Source organism: Mytilus californianus, unplaced genomic scaffold (assembly GCF_021869535.1).
Source record: "Mytilus californianus isolate M0D057914Y unplaced genomic scaffold, xbMytCali1.0.p SCAF_1, whole genome shotgun sequence".
Lineage (NCBI taxonomy): Eukaryota > Metazoa > Mollusca > Bivalvia > Mytilida > Mytilidae > Mytilus > Mytilus californianus.
In genome coordinates, this window is record NW_026262581.1 from 90,350,059 (window position 1) to 90,371,273 (window position 21,215).

At 30.5% G+C, this 21,215-nt stretch overlaps 1 protein-coding gene across 1 annotated transcript in view; it reads right to left on the reverse strand.

The window, feature by feature from the left end:
• Nucleotides 1-21,215, reverse strand: part of LOC127738317 (uncharacterized) — a 49,408-nt gene that overhangs the window by 3,289 nt on the left and 24,904 nt on the right. The window contains exons 6-10 of the mRNA XM_052249521.1: nt 9,743-9,947; nt 6,812-6,931; nt 5,029-5,183; nt 2,341-2,460; nt 787-901 (exon numbers count right to left, since the gene is read on the reverse strand). Of these exons, the coding sequence (XP_052105481.1) occupies nt 787-901; nt 2,341-2,460; nt 5,029-5,183; nt 6,812-6,931; nt 9,743-9,947 (715 nt within the window). The remainder of the gene's footprint in view (nt 1-786; nt 902-2,340; nt 2,461-5,028; nt 5,184-6,811; nt 6,932-9,742; nt 9,948-21,215) is intronic.

The following is a 21,215-nucleotide window of genomic DNA, read 5'->3' on the forward strand; positions in this document are numbered from 1 at the left end:
GTTAAGTCTGTTTTTTGTGATATCCATTTGACGTGACTATGTACTGATGCATCCCGTTATACATTGAACGACAAAATTATTGTATTAAACGATTATACGTCAAAGTTAATGTTAATCTAACCATGTGTCTGTCAGGGTAAGGATTCGGTCCCAGTACTTAAAATTTTTCAATCCTTCATTGGTGGATTTTACATATATAAAAAAAATCGTATAACAAAAAAGTAAAATGAGGTTGTTAAATTTGATGTATGCCTTTTTATGCTTCTTTGTTACATTTGTTTGTTTTTATAGTGATTAAGATGATAACACAGTCTTGACTGCTGTACCCCAATTTTTTACATTTTTACCTATTGTGTCTGTTTGTTTTGTTCATGCATCTTTGTCAATATAACGGAATTTGATGCGACTGTCATACAAGTGAGAGGTTTAGCTAGCTATAAAACCAGGTTCAATCCACCATTTTCTACATACGAAAATGCCTGTACCAAGTCAGGAATATGGCAGTTGGTATACATTCGTGTGATGTGTTTGAGCTTTTGATTTTGTCATTTGAATAGGGACTTTCCTTTTTGAATTTTCCTCGGAGTTCAGTATTTTTGTGATTTTACTTTGTACTCTTTTATAACGAAACATGTACTGCTATTTATAAATCAGACTTGGTCTTAATGTAAAAATACAGTAACAGCACTTCTTACGTAATATATCAAGACTTTATTATTAAAGTATTTCTATTTGCATAACAAAACGTAGGAATTAGATTTAAATTGGAATTAAACTTTTTTATACCTAAACTTAGAATTTCCCACATAACAATTCCATAGGACCAAACGTCACTCTTTGTGGTTGCATTTACTGTAGACAAAGTACACTCTGGTGCCATCCATTTTACTGGTACTCTCTCCTGTAAGATAGATTTGTAAACACACGCTTGTATCTTTGGTTCATTCGACATGTAAACGCCATACAATAACGCAGAGAGTATGTATCTGATAAGAAATATGAAGGAAACAATTAAGATATGAAGCAGACCTTCTATTAGTATCTTTGTTCCTTCATCTCAAGTTCAATGGGATATATGAGATTTAAGCGTTCACGGACATGTTCGTTTTAGAGTGAAAGGAAATCATCAATATTACTGAAAGTCTAATTAAAGAACTTTGCAAGATGTTTTTTTTTTGTTGCTTTTCTTTGAAATAGTCTAGTATGAATTCTGGATTCATATGAGTACAAAAACAAGTCAGTGAACACTTTAGTAACCATTGGAATGTAGAAATATCAGTCCGCCAAACCCAAAAATATATGGTCGATCAAGAAGTTAATCATTTGGATGTTTTCATCTTCAGTGTATCTGTGTTGGAATCAGTATGGTTCTTCACACAGAAAGACTTATCATGATCTAAAGCAAGAGTGATGTATATACAGTTTCTATTTCTGTAGAAAAACACGGTTAGAAAGAAAGTTTAGTAGATCTTTCAATTTATCACGGAAAATAGTATTGTAGAGCGTAGAAAAATAAACAAATTTTAAAGATTGTAATTTAGATATTAAAGTCAGTCTGAAGAACTTTTAGGAATCCACATCTGATTAACCCCACTGGTTGAATATACCTGAACACAATATGTCTGAAGGCTATATGAAGAACGAATGGAAGTAAGAACTTAAGAAAATGTTTCCTCGAACATCTACACAAACCGGCTACATATCGAGTTAAAAGGGTTTTTGGGAAGTCTATAAAGTATCCAGTATAAAGGCGGGTGATTTTCATCGTCTATTTATAAGTTGATACCAATGGAGAGAATGAATTTGTGTTTTTTTTCAAAAATCTCCATTTTCGTGAATGATGTGGTATATGTGTGGATTCCCGGATTTTCTGTGAATTACATGTTGTTTAATGAGACTTTCCAAATAAATATTGTTGCATAGCAAAAACATTTTGTGTGAGACTTATATTATAAAAACGAGTAAAATCGTATACTGAATTCATTTGTAAAAATAACCAGATGAAATTTAGAATATTTAAACAACTCATCTGATTTAAATTTGTTATTTCAATTGTTGTGTGTTGAGTTACAAACATACCTGTACTTGTATTAAAATTAAGAAAAAACTTGTTTATTCAAAAGTGCATATATGTTTTTATGAGATTCACAAGAAGTTAGCTTTGAGGTGCAATTAAATTTAAAACAAAAGTACATAGCAATCAGAAAATCGATGACAAAATTGATAAGGTTGAAAGCACTTCTTGTTTTGTATTTTTTTTTTGGTTGAAAAACTAATAAATGCACTATGTAACTAATGTTATTAATGCAAAAAACGTTTGTATAACGTGAGAAAAATTACCTTTGTTATATCATTCTTATCTTTTGTTTCATCATTTGGTGTAGGCCCAAATCCAGAAATCTTCGGTATCAATGTAAAAGGAAGTAAAATGTTCCTTGCCGCCAATCTTCGATGAACAATCTAATCAGAAATGACATAAAATGTTCATGTATTACTAGATCAGGCAGTTAACACTGTTTGCAATATCAATTCTTCAGATTAAACATAATCATGTGAACATTTTCTGAATATTTTTTTAATCGTTCAACAGCATGAGCTACAAGGGTGATAAACTCACTAATTCAATTATACTGGTTCTTTCTTCCGTTTGTTGGATAATTTTAAATAATTCCGGGCATCTTCGCCCCTGATATCTTTGGGTTCATGTTGCTGAGTCTTTCATTTGCTGTGTAATGTTCTGTTTAATGTTGTATGTCTTTTGGTCTTTTTCGTTTTCTAACATGTCGTTGTCATTTTATTTTCGACATGTGAATTTGAATGTTCCTTTGGCATATTTTGTCTCTCTTTTACAAACACTGCCAATTTCAATAAAATTTTATGATGAGACTTCGAAAAACTGTGTTGTTCTGATTTTTAGAAATATGTTCCGTTTTTTATTTCCTTGTTCAGGTTATCTGTAACTCTCCTGCTAGATGCACTGTGTAGGTTTGTCATGTGTGTGATAGTTGTTATTACATATTCCTGAAACTTTTCTCTTAATCGATTTATGAGTTTTGAATAGCGGTATACTACTATTGCCTTTATTTATTAACCTCGTCAAATTGCTTGTCTGTACGAATATATAGTTATCAAAGATATAAGGCTTATAATTTAATACGAAGTCAGACAATCTAGACCATATGTTATTTGTTCTTGTTTGTCTTTGTATGACTAGTTTTTGGAATTTTGGTGGTCGATCTACTCTATTGTAGAGAGCATTTTCTTATTCCGATTGCTGTTATCCCTTTTTATATGTAATTCAAATGTTTTATAGCATTAAATGTACTCTAAAGTATATAGTATACAAATTGAAGTCTCTAAGGATTTGTTTAGCTTAAATAATAAGAAACTTATTCTTATATTGAATTTGAATTTATTTTTATGAAATAATGTACAATTCTAAATTGTTTATGACAATGATTTTTGATAGTTTTATTCGACATTGTTTTGGGTTTATAGCTCGGCTACGTTTGAAATTTTCGGCTAAACAATATTTCGTTAATTGCTAATCATTTGATGTTTTCGGCTAAACAATATTTGGTTTATTGCTTGTCAACATTTGATATGTCGGCTTACCAATATTTGGTTTTGTGCACCACTGCTGAGTACTAAATATGAAAAATGCGCAAACAGAGCATCAAATTAATTCCAGTATCTTTTAATTTTCTATTACATTATTCCTCAAAACTGAACTTTTAGTATTCTATACATCTTCCAACTTACAAAATGTAACACAGAATCATTTCTTTAGAGAAAACGATACTTATACTTTGATGTCAACAAAACAGGTAAATACATAAGACCATATAAGAGAGAACAAATAAACCCATAAGATAAAGGGAGATATTGCTTTAATATTTTTTTTAAAGATATTGTGAATACACCACTGTACCCAACCCAAGGTCAAATTGGTTTTTTTTTCAAATTTACATTTATTAACCATGAATTCAATATGTTTGGTGAATGTCGATGAAAAAGGAACCCATAATTGAGTTTACAAGAGTAAAATACAAGTTCATTTGAAACCTCTCCTCCATCCGAACTAGACAGAAAGTTTTTGTTACGATATATATTTCTTATCAATGTGATTTCTAACTAAATACCCACAATTACTGTTCAAACAGGAGTATAGTATTATGAAAATATCAGTTAATTTAAAAAGAAAAATTAAATGCAAATATTTAGTTCCTGTCACTATACATTGATTATGAACGCACATAGTGGATTGTATGTGGTACTGTCTAAGTAACGCGCGTCTGGCGTACCAATTATAAGCTTGTTTTCTTTGATGAGTTTTAACAACCACTGGGTCGATGCCACTGGTGGTGGACGTTTCGTCACCAAGGGTATTACCATCACAGTAGTCAGCAATTTTATGTTGACATGAAATATCATTGATAAGTTCATTTTCTGTAATTTTACTGGTCATAAAATTTAAATTATTCGAATCATTAAGGTTTTTATTACCCTTGACATAGATTGCCCTAGTCATATTTGGCATTTTCGAGATTTTCGGTTTTAATGCTTTTCAACTTCGTATTTGATTTGGCTTTCGTATTGTTCTGATTCGATCGCCACTGATGAGTTGATGCAGACGAAATGTTCGTCTGACATACCATATTATAAGACTGGTATATTTGAAGAGTTTTAGTAAACGTTTTTTTAACTTCGATATTTCAGTTGAAGAGAAAAAAGACATATAAAGGATCAAATTCGTGCCATATCATCTAGTTACACTGGAGTTTCTTCCGGGTTTGTAGACCTCCTTACGCGTTGATTTGGGTAAAATCCGTTTCAATTTTTAAAAGTTTCGCATTACTTAGTTTTGGTTTCAACCACCAATGACGACAAATAACGTTCAATACAATGCAAAATAGTCAAATGATGCAAAGCATTTTCTTTCGTGTCCTTGCGATTAGAAAAAAGTTAGTTTAGATGACAAATGCTATATTTCTGTTTAAAGGTTTCTTTGCAATTCATATTGACTACCTGTTTTGAAGCCAAGTATTCCATTCCGGTTGCTACCCCAAAAACAATCTGAAATAATTGTTCTATCATTTCATCTCCTATTTTATCCTTCTTTTTTAAAAGCCAGTCTCTTAGATTTCCTTCTTCGCAATACTCCAATACCATATAAGGTCCAACTGTGAAGTACAAAAATTAACATACACAAAACTTTTGTGGTATTGGATAGTACACGAACGTATTCTTATGGTTTTACATGAAATGCATAAAATATTGTTTTGATTAATGTTCGCAACCTTCTAAATAGTGAAATAAAGTGCACGCTAAATTTCAAGAGACAGAATCAAGCAATGGAATGCATTTAAAAGTATAAGAAAATCTATATAAAGTTCAACAATCAAGAAAGTGTACGTTTTTTTTTTTTTTTAAAGAAATCAAGTTTGGCAGCGTGATGGTAGTTTAAAATACAGGTGTCCTTTGTTATTCTATTTTAGTTAGAGACATTAATGCAGTGTGAGTACGTGCACTAAATCCCTGTTTGAAAATAAACACTTGTTCAAGTGTCAATTTCATTGCACCGCGCCAGTAAATCACTCGAATATTGAATAATGTAAAAACGTATGATACGATTTGAGTGCGCACAACATGTGTAACAACCTTAAATAGATGCATGACGATGTATGACGTAAAGACCATTTTTGATATTGTAATGACAACTCGCATGTAAAAATGAAATTGACATGTTTTAAATAGAATGGTTCATTTACACCGGGATCAAATGCATTTATTTTTTATGCATACACACTATAAATAAAATGGTATTACTCTAGAAAACTAATAGACAATGTTATCAATAACAATAGCAACAAAAAGGCTAAAATTAATTAGTATGTCAAATCTCGTGTGATCAATTTAAACAATTGCTCAATAAAAGACAATTTTAGAAGAAAAAATAACAGAGTAATTATATTTTAAAATCTAAGAATTCATAAATACTAATATGGATATGGATTCGTATAACACGTTTATGCTAGCTTCCCCCATCGAGGTACATGGTCCTATTTCGTTTAGGGCTTCAAGGATTTTAATTGTTTTAATCTTATATTCTGTCTATCTCTACCTGGACTAACGACTCAACTGATGTCAGTGTGAGGGAAACTCGATAGTGAGTTTCAAAACAACAAGGTTCCAACAGTTTTTACACGAAGAAATTAGATAAGAAAAGTAATAATAATCCAGAAAAAAATATATGAACTTGCTATATTTTTCTAGAGTTCATCATATAAAAAATGAATTGATTATAAATAGAAATAAGAGAATTTACTGGGAATTTTTTTTTATTCTGTTAAATCGAAGAGGGACAAATTTTTCCATAAAAAATCTTATAAATCATTCAGATCGACAAATAAATACAGAACAACTCAAATATCAATACCCCATGTGCCATTCTAAACCCTGTCCCAATTTTGTAGAATTTTGCCAAAGATAACAAAAACTATCTTAGAGGTACACATAAAAAATGAGTTATACACTAAAGTTTCTGATATTTTATGGTTTAGGAGAAGAAATAACAGTCACTCTACAAATTTTATTATTACATCCGGTTGCCTCTTCAGTGATGCTCGATGTAGAGATATTTGAAAATCCACACCTAATACAAACGAAGAAGCTGTTAAGTACAGACTGTCAAATACATAACGATTGTTTGTTGCATTCTGCGTTTCTCTATATTTTGTTCTTTTAATTTGACATTTGTACTTATAGGAACATAATGTTGTATATTGTAATTTGTTGAAATGCGACTTACGATGAGTGTTATCAGTAACAGCTCCAATGAATCCAAGAACGTTGCGATGTTTTCCAACTTTTGTTGCAAAGAAGTTAATTTTCGCCATCATTACCAGATTATTGTCGTCATTGTAGTTTGCTTAAAAAAAATACGTGTAGATTTGAATGATTTTCTATTCTTTTAAGGATGTTCGCTTGTCTTGTTTTTGACTTTTTGTCAAATATTTGGAATCATCTGGTTTTGTCTATGTAGTGCCATTACATGTTTTGTCCGCTGACCCCAACTTTTCTTTTCTTTCGCTTTATAACATATAGTTAAAAAAAAGCCATTTTTGAAAAATCTATTAAAATCCTTGTTATTTTCATAGTTTTTAAAAGAAAAAAGGTGTCAATGTTAAATGTAGAAAAAATCTAGAGAGAATCATTCCCCGCCCAATTTTCAATGGGTTATATCTCAAAAACAAGCACACGGACCTTGCATTTTTTTCTGCTTTTTTAGTAACGTTTTATAAAGCTTGTTATTTTGAAACATAGTAGCGAACATCCTGAAGAATACAAAATTGAGTTATTCAGTTTGAACTCATTAAGCATTTCGTATTTTATTTAATTTGAGTGAGTCTCAATTTTTACTACCTATAAGTCAAATTGTTTCAGATCAAAATAGTAAATCAGTAATTATTTGAATATATGAAAGTCGATATTAAAGAATTTTGCGAAAACAATTAAGGATAAATTCATAAATTCTGTTTCACGGGATGGTTGCTTCCTACCCATGCTTTTAGACCGCTGGCTTTATCAGTAACATCGGGACAACGACTACAGAAAGTTGTTTTGTAAATCAATATTTTCTGCTTTTAGCAAATTTGTTTTTCATCATTATCTAAACATATGTTAAAGCTACAGAAGTGTTGAAACTTACAAAATCTACCCGAATAATGTCGTTATTCATACATTGATTATTAAAAATTAAAGAATAAATTACTTTTTAAATTTTACCTTAATGCGTGCTTTTACCATATTATTATGATTTCCTTATGTACAATACGTGTTTCTGGAAAACTCTTTATTGCATACGATATTCAACAAAAGTTTAGACGTGAAAACTTAAATCCTTTTGGTTTGAAACGGAAAGGTTAGAGCAAAATATGAACCATATCAGTTGAATTTCTGATTGATGTTTTTATCTGTTGTCGCATCAGTGAAAATGACAATACAAAATTTCAACAGAGAGAGATGAGATATATATTTTCTTATTATTACAAATCAAAGACTTTAAATTTTTTAAGAATGGTGAAAAATTTCTGTCATGTAAAACTTTTTTTTTATAATTATTCGTCATTAGATTAGACTTATTTTATCAAAATTAGACAAAAGAAAAATAAACCACGGTTATGATCCATCAAATTCGAATTTGTTTATCTGTAAAAACTAATCAAAGATATCAGGCTAAAGTTTTAGTACGTCATACGCACGTTTCGTTTATTTGAGACTCATCAGTGACGCCCGAATCAAAACAGATGGATGACTAAATAAATAGCAATGTTAACGAGCATTGAAAAAAATATTTCCAAAAGGTTAAGCCAAATCTATGATAGGCGCAGAAAAACCATGACATTTCAAACGATTTAAATATCAATATAAAAAGTAAAATAAATAACTGCACAAATGATAGTACATGTCTAGGTAGGTGACGAAACGTTATCCAACCGAAGAGTCAGAAAATGCCTTACCAAGTCAGAAATATGACTGTTGTCCATTCGTTTGATGTGTTTGAGCTTTTGAGTTTGCCATTTGCTTAGGGATTTTCCGTTTAGAATTTTCCTCGGAGTTCGGTTTTTTTGTTATTTTACTTTGATCTACAAACTAAGCTAATATACCAGGCTAGTAATTTAGTAAATCAGACGCGCGTTTTAACTATATAAGATTCACCATTGGCAATATCAGAACAGTTAAAAAGCCAAATCAATTAGAAAAATCTAAATGAACTTTCAATGATACGAAGTACTGGTGGAAGTAACATTTCATTAGCTTTGTTAGTTTTATGATGACTCCGTATTAGTAAAAAAACGAACCTTGCTCTGAACGCATTATAGCTAAGTCATATAGAAAGGGTAAACATTTATATTTTTATTGATTGGATGAAAGGTTTAAAAAAGTTTTCTAGTTTCTCATTTAAAAGTATGGATAAACAAGTTAGGTGAAGGGTTTTGATGAGCTCTTTAATGTTTATATATATGTATTAACACTAAAATGACGATGGAGCTGGTTTAATTTATTTTTGTTCGGATATTTTTGCTTTGCATGATCTAAAGTGAATCCCTATAACATTTAGTGTACCCTTTATATGATAAAAATTTATGTAGAAATAGAATTTGTATAGCTTTTGTTGATTTTACAAATGTGTGCAGCATTCTTTTTGTTAATCAGGAATATCAAAAATTTGCAAAATATGATTTATACTGTAAATTCTTGTTAAAATGTGTACGGTTTATATACAAATTAGTATAACTGTTGTGTGAAAGGTAAACAAAACATTATTTTTAAAAAGATAAACGAATTAAACTTTATGACAACTTTGTGTTTTTATGAATTCATTGTAATTATAATATTCATTAAAATAACACCTTTTCCCTCCTGTGTATCACGAAGATAAAGGCAACAGTAGTATACCGCTGTTCAAAAACTCATAAAGAAATTTACGATATTCCTCATTTGAGCATGAAGTGTTACCCTTCTGCAGCACAAAGGTTCACCCCTGTTTGTCGTGTGGTTTGTGTTGCTCAATCTTTAAATTTACTTGTTTTGTTTCGTTAGCATTGTCTTTTCGTCGGTTTTCTTTTATTGACCATGGTTTTATCTGTTTTTATTGAAATTATATGATTTTTTATTGCATCCTTTGTAAATTCTCTCTGTATCTTTGAGCACGAAAAGAGTCTGTTTCTGCAGTTACCTTGTAATGTTTTGGCCACAACAGTTGTCATGTCATTCTGTTTTGTGTCATATCTGGCTTTGAAGATATCAGCAAATCTACCGCTGTTTATTTTATCTTCAAGGACTATTTTTGTGTGTTGTATAAGCCATGTAGGGTTATTAATTTTCATTCCCCCATACAGGTAAATATCTTCCATTCCATCATCAGTCGTATACGTTTTATTCTGTTAAATAACACAAATATATTCATAAATATATTGTATCAGCATTTATCTAATATACACATCTATATAGACATAAACGTGAAGCTTACAAATATGATAGAAATAAACAGATTTGCTTACATTTCGAAAATGTGTATTTCCTTACTTCTTTAAACGACAAACTGTGGAAAATATGTAAATATACTTTTACTCAATATTTATTCTATAAGAACCGGCACATTCATTAACATTTAGACAGATAAAATCCATGTCCAAGATACCAATTTGATTTATGCTGAATTAAGTTATATCAAGGTTAAATTCTCAGTATAAACACTTACATTGTATTCTGTCACTTTATTAACTTGATTTTTGTCTGGCAAACCAAACGAATATGCATATGCTTTATCGTTCCCTTGCTGCTCTTTGCGTGGTTCACAAATTCGTCCAGTTCTCCATAATACTACTATTATAATGACTATTACTAACAGGAGAAACAGTACTGAAATAAGTTATAATGAACAAAACTGTAATCTAAAAATGATTATTCCATTATCATTTGCAAATCGGTATGGTACAGACACTATGAAGCGGTTGAAAAAGCCCGATTAATCTCCCCTCTTCGTATGGTTGATACTTATGGTTTAAATTTATTTATTTGTCTAAATGATAATTTCCTATATGTCCATGATAAACTTATTCCAATATTCAAGTAAAATATTTTAATTTGAATATAAAAGTAGAACAAAGCACTTTGCAAATTTAACAACGAAACTTATTTGTTCCTCTGCTCGTTGTAAGACCCGCGGTGTTTTATCCTCTATTTTTAAAGGTACTCACAACCGCCGATAGTTCCTCCGATCACTGCAGCATTTGAACTTTGATCCTCACTTTGAGCTGGAATATTGAGGTGAAACAAGTTTCATTAAAGTATCAATATGTGCTTTACACCTTGAACAGTGTAATTGACTTGGAACCTTCTATTTTTTATTTGTCTTTATTGACTACGTTAAGTCTCACACTAATTAAGGTTGCATCGTTTCAGCGATTCAACTATTTTAATATCAACATAATTTTGATATAAACATGAAAACCAAATAGAAGAATTCATGCAAATTTCATAAGATGAAAATGTAATGAAGAAGATGCATGAAAATTTCAACATGATATATTTATATACTGCAAACTACACATATAATTGTGTAAATAGTAATAGAGGAAATTTGTTACATTGTATAACGATTTTTACTTTTAATTCTGAACAACAAAGTTGATATTAAAATGAAAATTACCCAAAAATAAAGTATTCTTATTCCATGTTCTTCAGAATTCCTCAGAGTTTACGGTTAGGAATATAAACTTGTTTTCTTTTGTTTTTAAAAAGAGCACTTGACACATTGTGAATTCGCTTTAAAAAAGTCTCGTGAGACCAAATGAACAATCCAAATTCACAAGTCACGGAGAAACCGACAAAACCATTGCATAACAGTGAAAACGACGAAAAGCCTAAAAATAGTATCCAATACACTACATAGAAAACAAACCACTGAGAAGCACAAACTTCATCAAACAGCGAGGTTGATCTCAGTCACAGTAGCGACTGTTCTGTAGTTATTAATGATTACTCATTAGTGGTTTCAAAATCGAAAAAATAATGACGGTTATTGTGGTTAAGACAATTGAAACAAATCCGTGTTCCTTCATCTATGACAATTATAATTTATAACGGTTAACCAAAGCATCTAAGGCATCTGTTAATTTTTCGAAGGGATAACCTCACTTTGCCAATTAGACCCTTGGTTTTATAACCTCCTGTAAGGAGCAACCTTCTATCGAAAAATGCATGAGGGGAGAAATACTCTACATACTTATCCGATGCTGGGATATTGCAAAAAACAATTTGAAGTTCATAACTGGAAAGCTGTAATACTCTATTTGGTCGTAAAGTATTGGTCTCAAACCACCGTCATTGTCAATTTCTAAGTAATAAAAATCCCTAGTTCTTGTTAAAAAAAATGTCAGTTGTCAAATATATTTCAGTTCATTAATATAATATAATTAAATAATATTGTACGGCGATATAAATCTTATGAATATAACTCATGTGATGTACAAAATTAAAAACGACTCGTGCTATACATGCAGTGCTTTTTTGTGCTAATGCCATCATATGAATATATATGTGTTGTGTACAAATTGTAATGCTGTACAAATTATAATTTGTACAGATTTTTTGTAAAAGTTATCAGTGTTTAACACAAATGGATGATGCAAGCACACAGTCTTTTGATTCGTATATTTTTCTCATATTTCCATCACTACATGAGACAGTTTAATACTGAACATTGATACAAAAAAATATTATAAGAACACAACAAGATTTTTTATGGATATGATTTTGGTATAAGGAGAATTTGAATTAAAGACAGTAAACTGATACATTTTAGGAGATAAACTTTTATCACCTGGTGCAAAACGGTTTTTGTCAAAAAACTTATAACTTGTACAAAAACCCTGTACAAATTATATTTTGTACAAACTTACATCTTGTACACAAATAAAGGCAACAGTAGTATACCGCTGTTCGAAATTCATAAATCGATAGAGATAAAAACAAATCTGGGTTACAAACCAAAACCGAGGGAAACGCATCAAACATAAGAGGAGAACAACGACACAACAAAAACACAACATTAAAATGTAACACACACAGAAACGAACTATAATATAACAATGGCCATTTTCCTGACTTGGTACAGGACATTTTAAGAAAAAAAAATGGTGGGTTAAACCTGGTTTTGTGGCATGCCAAACCTCCCGCTTTTATGGCAACGTCAAATACAACACCAAAACGACAACATCACATGACAGGACCACAATACAAATAAATAGGAGAACATATAGGACAAAGAAACACACGAATAATAGCTAGCAGAAGGTACTAGGCTTAAAATTCAATACGCCAGACGTGCGTCTCGTCCACACAAGACTAACCAGTGACGCTCAGATAAACATATACATTAAAACATTATATTCAAGCAAGTAGGTACAGGAATGTTTGTCACAGACGTTACGTTGCAATGGATTCCACTGATAGTAATGATGATTTAGTCTTCATTAATTAAATAAAATGAAATGAATAAATGTACCGCATATATGTATGAAAATGTTTACATGATATACATATATATATATCTAGTGGTCTTACTACCTATGAGAAACTTGTTGAGGAATTTTCTAATAAAATATTTCTAAAAGGTTGACAAATCCTCAAAGACTTAGATGAGGTAGGAAGCTTTGTGTCTTTTTGTGTGTGTTTTTTTTTTTTTGTATTGTTTTATTTTTTGCCAAAAGCAATGATGATATCCCTACGCTACCTTCTGCATTACTAAAATTTCTAATCAAATAGAAGCTCTGCTTTTTGATACAATTGCATTTTGATAAATCTGGGGTGGTGTTCTCGAAACTATCCTAAGATTCCTTCTATGACACATCCTAAGACCAATTTTAGGTTGGACTCAGGATCAGCTTTAAACACTCTTAAGTTGTGTCTCGAAGCTATCTCAGACGCATCTTATGTTAGGACGTCCTAAACATATCAAGTGCGAAATTTTAAATCGTTAAAGTAATTTTTTGATAAAAAATTTATTAATGACGAAACCAATTAATATGAGTATACGAATTTTATAAGTACATGTATATAATTAAATGCATGATTTCAAATGTAATTATGAAATTATATTAAAAAGAATTGTAATTTAAACTGGAAAACAATTTGTTTTGAAGTGAGAATTCAATTTGCAGTGTCATCGTATCGTGAAACATGAAATTCAAGAATTAAAATCATGCACAATTTCTTTATACACGAGTTAATAACCGATGGTGCGTTTCATTTCATGTTCATCTTCACGTAAAATAATGAGCAAAAAGCGAAATCCAAACTTTATTAAGTAAGGATGAAGATAGGCTGATCTTAAGACACCTAATTAGGTGTCCTAAAGTTAGGACGAAAAATGCAATATATTCTAAGTTAAGAGAGCTTTACGAACACGACTTAGGACAAAGACGTTTCATAAGATGGTCTTAGGACATGTCCTAATCCTAAGATAGCTTCGAGAACACCACCCCTCGTTGTATTTATGAATATATTGAAATCGTTACAATTTTATCTATAAAACGTAAAAATAAACACTAATTGGACAAACCATAGGGAAATTATATGTTAGACTAGGGTTTTGTGACAGCTGCTGTCCTTTTATTAACACATTTTCAATAATATTTTAAAATACTTAGACAACAATTTCGAATAAAATTGAAACAAAATTTAAAAAAAAATAGTACTTAAAAGATATTATGTTAACATTGTATCTTAAAATTTAGGATTATCGTCTTTTCGTTATTAATAATTTTGAAACAAAATCAAAATGCTTCTTTGATATTTTTTTTGTATTTCAGTTATGAAAGAATTCACGCTAAGCATTGCACCGGATATTGTTATCGCACACTCTTTCTGCAACTGCTTTCAAAGCTGATGAATACTTCGTCACCGATTATTTTGCCATACCAGTAGTCAGGAGTTTTATGTTGACGTGAAATATAAAGATGGTCATTTTCTGTAAATGTACATTTTATCGAATATTTAAATATTCGAGAAACATTAATGTTTTGACTACCATTAGGCATAGATCGTCTTAGCTTCAGCCGTATTTGAAAAACCGTTAGGAATTTTCAGCTAAATGTTTGATGTCAGAATGTTTTAAAGGGTCTTATGTGGACGACATTGCATCCTCCAACGATAAGAACTGTTCACCTAGATAAACCCAACATGAAAAAGGCTTACAAGGAATCGAGCAAAAAGAAGCATTCAAAACAAAAATTCTAAATCGTATAAAAAAACCTGACGATATCGCAATAACTCGAAACTGTAAAGAATTTTGATCATATTTCTATTTGGTTCTTGATTGATCAAATAAAATCAATAGAATAATTTATAGTATAATACAATACATACAATAATAGAAGGACCCATATTATTTGTACCTTAATACCTTATCACAACTATGATAGAAAGGCGCAAACTACCAATTGGACATTCAAACTCATCAGTCGAAGACAAACTGACAACGCCAGGGCAAAAAAACCCGTCTACAAAACACAAAATAGAAAACAACAAAAAAACAACAAAACCAAACATATAACAAGTATAGACATATAAACCATAACAAAGAACATTAAATAAGTATTTGAAACGTTTAACTTTTTTGTTAACATTTATATTCTTAAAATCATATCATCAGAGAGTATTATTTTTACATTTTGTATCTTAACAAGTATGTTTCCCTTTTATTGTTTGATAATTTTACGTTCAAAATGTACGTTTATGTAGTTGTCACATTACACCAAAATAAAGAACTTAATTCGAACAGATCAGAGTAAGGATATAAATAAGAAGATGTGGTGAGATTGCAAATGAGACAACGTTCCACAAGAGACATCAGTAAAAGAAACAGGACATTGATAAAATAAATCTGTAGACAGCTCTTTCACACGCAATATTCCTTAACTGCAAAACTATCAGAGTCATTTTTTAACAATCAAGCAACACACACAAAGGATTTCATTGATATGTTTGAATATCAAATATAAATGTAGATAAGCTTTATACTAAATAATAAATTAAAGTGAGCGCCTTTGGTTACTAGAAAAAAACACACTCCAATTGAATGGATAACAGCTTTGTTTTTGTTAAATAAAAAATTAAAAACTAGCAAGTATTTTGTCAACACAAAACAAATCAAGGCTTTCACAGTTATGTTCATGACATAAAAGCTACAGTTATAAAATTACCGTCTGCAAGGAAAATTCAAACCGGAAAGTCCCTTATCATAAGGCAAAATCAAAAGCTTAACCACATCAAACGAATGGAAAACAACTGTCATATTCCTGACGTGGAACAGGCCTCAATGATAGACCGGATAGCTAATAGAATTTGTTTACAGAGCATTTTGACATGTACTAATGACAACTTTAAATCATGACAAAGAACAAAAAAATATCTAAATATCTACAAATAAGAAATTGAAAATGACTGGGATAGCACAGCTAGACAAAAACAAATGTGTTGATAATTACTTACAAATATAGTGATGTCCATAAGGAAATCAGTCACGTTATAAAAGAAAAAAAAGAATGGCATTTTAAGCGTCCGGTGTAGGTTTGTGGCGTTCGTCGTCATTTGTTGTACAAATACTTTAGTTTCTTAATATTGTAAATATATATAGACATTTTTTTTTTTTGGTTTACCTGTACTACATTTTTCATATAGATTCGAAAGTGTATTGCTTCTTACATTAACGAGATGATTTCCGCCGAAATATACGCCTAAATAGCATGTTAATTTATTTCAAATAGTCAATAAAATGAAAGAAACACAAACAATGTAATATATTTACTAGATTTGAAAATAATTTAATTGTTTTCCTTTTAATAACGCACACATTTCTTTCATACACATTCAACTTTATGGTAAAAAGTATAACAATTATCTAAATATTTTTTTCAACAAACCTGGTACAAAACTAATATAAACTGGATCACTGGAGTCCTCTGCATAAATTGTCACAAACTTGATGGTAAAGTTGGTATTGGTGTCCAAACCAATCATGTCATACCAATCAGCGTCCTTACTTATATTCCTGGTTTCTTGCTGTCCTGAATTATTAAAAAATGTAACACGTATGCCTTGTATGTCGTAGCAACTTTTCCCTTTAGTCCATTTAAGTTTTACTCCATTAGAATATATCTTATCCACTCTTAAGTTTATTGGTCCTGCATCTGAAAATATTGAGAAGAAAACGTAAATCAAATTTCAAAGCTGGGTGAACACAATAGTTCATATCTGTTCCTGTCCCAAGTCAGCAGCCTATGAACTATAGATTCAAGTTAGGTGCTGTCTGCCATATTTAGATTTTGTTTATTATTTTAGCACAAGTCTGGTAATTGGCTTTTTTTTCATCCGATTTTTCGCGCCGGGGCATTTTATTAATTATTTTACGGTATGGATTTCGATCATTTTCTGCAGACCATCTGGGCCCTGTAGTTGTAAACTTCTTCCGTTCTTTGGTAACAAGTGGATAGTTGTCTCATTGGTATCACACCACATCTCCTTTATTCTAAATTAATGTGCTCTTTTGTCGAGGTCTTTTTTTTTAATTTTCTGCAAAATGAAAGCGATGCAATTTAGATGTTTTTGAAATGTTATTTGTATCATTATTTTTTCCCTTTATACACTAAATGATAAATAAAAAACAACTTTACTGAAATTTATTCCGTTGATACATTGTATTTTAGAAGTAGGTTCAAGTGTTATGCGTTGTTTAAATCAATCCCTTAGATACCATCTTCTGTTTTCTATACTTGATGAATAATGTTTTCAAAATTTATATAACATGACTTCTCACTAAGAAATAATGCAGACAATTGAAATGTTTTTTTAACCAAAAACTTGTTTTTATTAGTTTTGTAATAACGTCATAAGATGTACATACAAGTACAATAACGCTGTGAACTGTTCAAACGTATGAAAAACTAGGAACGGTGGATTAACAGTTGCTTAACAGAAAGATGTTGAAATGTAACGAGAATTTTTGCACTTTGGTGTGCAGGGTAAATCAAATCCAGAATAAGATATTGACACTCAATGTATAAATAAAATTATAAAATTATAAATGAAAGTGACTACTCTCGATACATCGAAATTCGCACCACGGCGAAACGCAACATTTTGAAATTCAAAACAAATTATCAAATCATTTTTTCAATGAATACAGTATAGCTGAGTAATTTGTTATAACTATAACGGTTGCACGGATAGACTTCTTGTTTGCAATATGACATTCATTTATCGTTAAAGTATGACAATATGTCTATGGTATGACTGAAAACTGCACTAATGCAGACTATCAAAATATATAAGATATATATGCATGATACTATTGCACATCTGTGTTGATATAAATTATCATTGATATGGTCATAATTATAAATTAACTGTTTACAAAACTTTGAATATTTGAAATTCTAAGGCTTTTCTACCTCAGGAACAGATTACCTTAGCTGTATTGGCAAAACTTTTAGGAATTTTTAGTCCTCAATGCTCTTCAACTTTGTACTTTTTTGGCCTTTTAACTCGAGCTTTACTGATGAGTCTTTTGTAGACGACACGCGCGCCCGGCGCAAATACAAACATTAAATCCTGGTATCTATGATGAATTTATTGGTTACACTATTGTGTTTTTCAATTTAAAATTATCCTATTAGTCAAATTTATTGATGTTAAAAGTAAAGAATAGAAAGAAAAAATATTACAGTCATTCCTTATAATTTAATTCTAAGTTTCGTTTTTAAGGAGTAAATCATGCAAAAAGCGTTGATGACGTCACGTTCACAAAAAAAGTATTTCTTTGACTTGATAGACAAAAAACTTACAGCCAATCAGAAGACGTGTTACATCCATAACTGAATTATGTCGCAATATATCTGTAACTGTTTATGTACAATTTCGCAAATAAAACCTAAAGGCTTAAAGATACCAAAGGGACATTCAAACTTCTCGGTCGAAAACAAACTGACGCCGGAAAAAAACTAAAAAGTATCAAAGAACAAAACAACGATATACAAAAACACAACATAAAAAAACAAAGACGGTTATTAAACCAAGCAACAAGTTAAATGTACATATAAATAAAACTGGATCTTTGACAAAATTGGTCCCTGAGATACACACTGACATGTAGATATGATGATATGACACACACTGCGTTTGTGTTTTAGTCTTAGTTATACCAAGAACATCTGGTTGATAATGCAAGTAATTTTAGTGACATTATCTTTATGCATATAAAGTAGGTCAGTAGATCGTGATTTTTTTTTATTAATTATAAAAAAGAAAGTTTAATGTATACTTACAACTTTCCATTCCATGAAACTGCATTAAATTAGAAATCTGTATAAAAATCAGAAATATGTATATATGAATTCAAATTAAAAGCAAAGATAAGAATTATACATTTCAAAATATATTTAAGGTACATTCTAGAGCAACAATTAGTTTCTTTTGATAATTAACGCTTTTTTATATTCAATACTGTTACAATAAAAAAAAATGTATCAAATTAACTGCAATAGTTCTGCTGAAAACTCTAAAAATCGAATTTGACTTGTTTTTAAGGATCCTTGCCGTTTGGACTATTTCATAATATTTGGTCAAGTGGTAAATTAATATTTATCTTGAAACCGAGACATACCAATTTTGCATGTCATTTATTATGAGCATGAGGTTAAATAGTAATTGTCAACGTCATCCAAATCGTTCTGGACCTGGGTTTTTTATGATGATACATGACATCGTGTTAACGTTTACAACAATTTGGTCAAACGGTGTTTTCATTATCTTCTGGAAACAGAAGAAATCCAATCTTTAACGGTAACTAATGGGTATAAATTTCAAACTGTAAACATATAAACCATCAGAATTGAACATTCATCTATATTTTATGATCGATGACGTTGTGTTTAAGTTCCAAAAGATCTAGTTAAGCGGTATACTCATTATTAACCGGAAGCAGAATAAAATCAATTCATTTGTAACTAAAGGTATATATCTTCAACGGAAATGTCAATCAAACAAAATCGTATCTGACCTGTATTTTTGGTCCACGACACTGTTCTAAAATTTCAGAACATTTTGTCATTTGGCACTTTCATAATCATAGGGGACCAATCTTGTGATGGAAGGGCAAGGTTATAGTTTGTAACCCGGATTTGTTTTTTCTCAATCGATTTATGAATTTCGAACAGAGGTATACTACTGTTGCCTTTATTTATTAAAAGATTTTCAGAGTCAAATTTGAATGAATAACAATACATACACCAATAATAAATTTCCACACTTTTTCAAGCCTCATATTACCTGCACCTTACGAAATGGTTTTAAAAGACAAATATTCTTAATGGCAAAATACTAGTACTAGGGTATATTTCCCTTTAAATTGAGAATTCTAACAATCTGTTCACAGAATTTTGCTTAACAATTACATTTTTTGTTGTTAACATTTCCGTTTTAAAGATATGGGGTAAATTGTTTTATATGTATTTAGATCTCGTTGAACTGCATCGGAATATAAATGTAGCTTTTATATTTCTTATGGATCAGCTGGGAATTTTCTGTTCAACCGTACACAAGAACATCTGTTCCATATCCATAGGAGGGCTAGCTCGTTCTTACCTTTTATTCTATTCCTCAACTATTAAACCGAAAGTTGATTCAGTACATCACCAAATTACAACTTTACATTGGCTCTCTTATTTTCACATTAAACATAAATATAACATAATTGTATTAATACTGAAGTTGCAACTCTCTCAAAACAATTGACCTTAGAAAGTACTTTAAAGCAGAAACACGTGCTCTCACGAAAACCTTCTGAACAGTTTTTTGTACCTATTGGTTTGTATCGCTATAGTGAATTATCATTTACTTAGAGGACCATCCGCCCAGCAGCCATTATTCTCAGTATTGAAATGATTCAAATAAAAGAACTAAAAATAAATGTAGTTCAAATAATCGTGTTTCATAAACATCCATACACAACATTTTAATTCTTTAAACATAATAAAGGAAGAGGAATGAACTTATAGACCTATATATCTCATTTCCACTTGATATACCATTCTTCTAAAAGAATTTTACCTGTATCCTTTTAGTTGATGATTTCATTGCCATATTAAACACGTCCACCTCAAGTGTTAAATTTTGACTTGACAAATTTGCTTTCGGAACAACCATCCAGCAGTTATTAATGTCAATTGTATGCTTGTAAAAATAACAATCACCCATTGGTATACATGTGCTAAAATTTCCAAGTTTTTCCTGAAATGTATAAGCATACTGCGTTATTCTGCAGGAGTAATAACGGCGATCATTGGAAAAAAGAATTTTTATATTATTTCTATTTTCTAAAGATACATTTATAACGTAGAATTTTAATTCACCAAAACGTATAAATAAAGATAATAAATACCTATCAGGCAGTACATTTTGGGATTTCACTTCATTGTAACACTATATTCACTTGACTAATGAAGGGAAAAAAAACAGAACGAAGGAGTACCATTGAATTTCCTTTTGGTATCTTTCGCCTCTCTTTCATCTGTGAATGTGAAGATTAATAGATCAGAAAATGAGTATTCCAAGAAGTTTCATTGACCCAACACAAATGCAAAGACGGG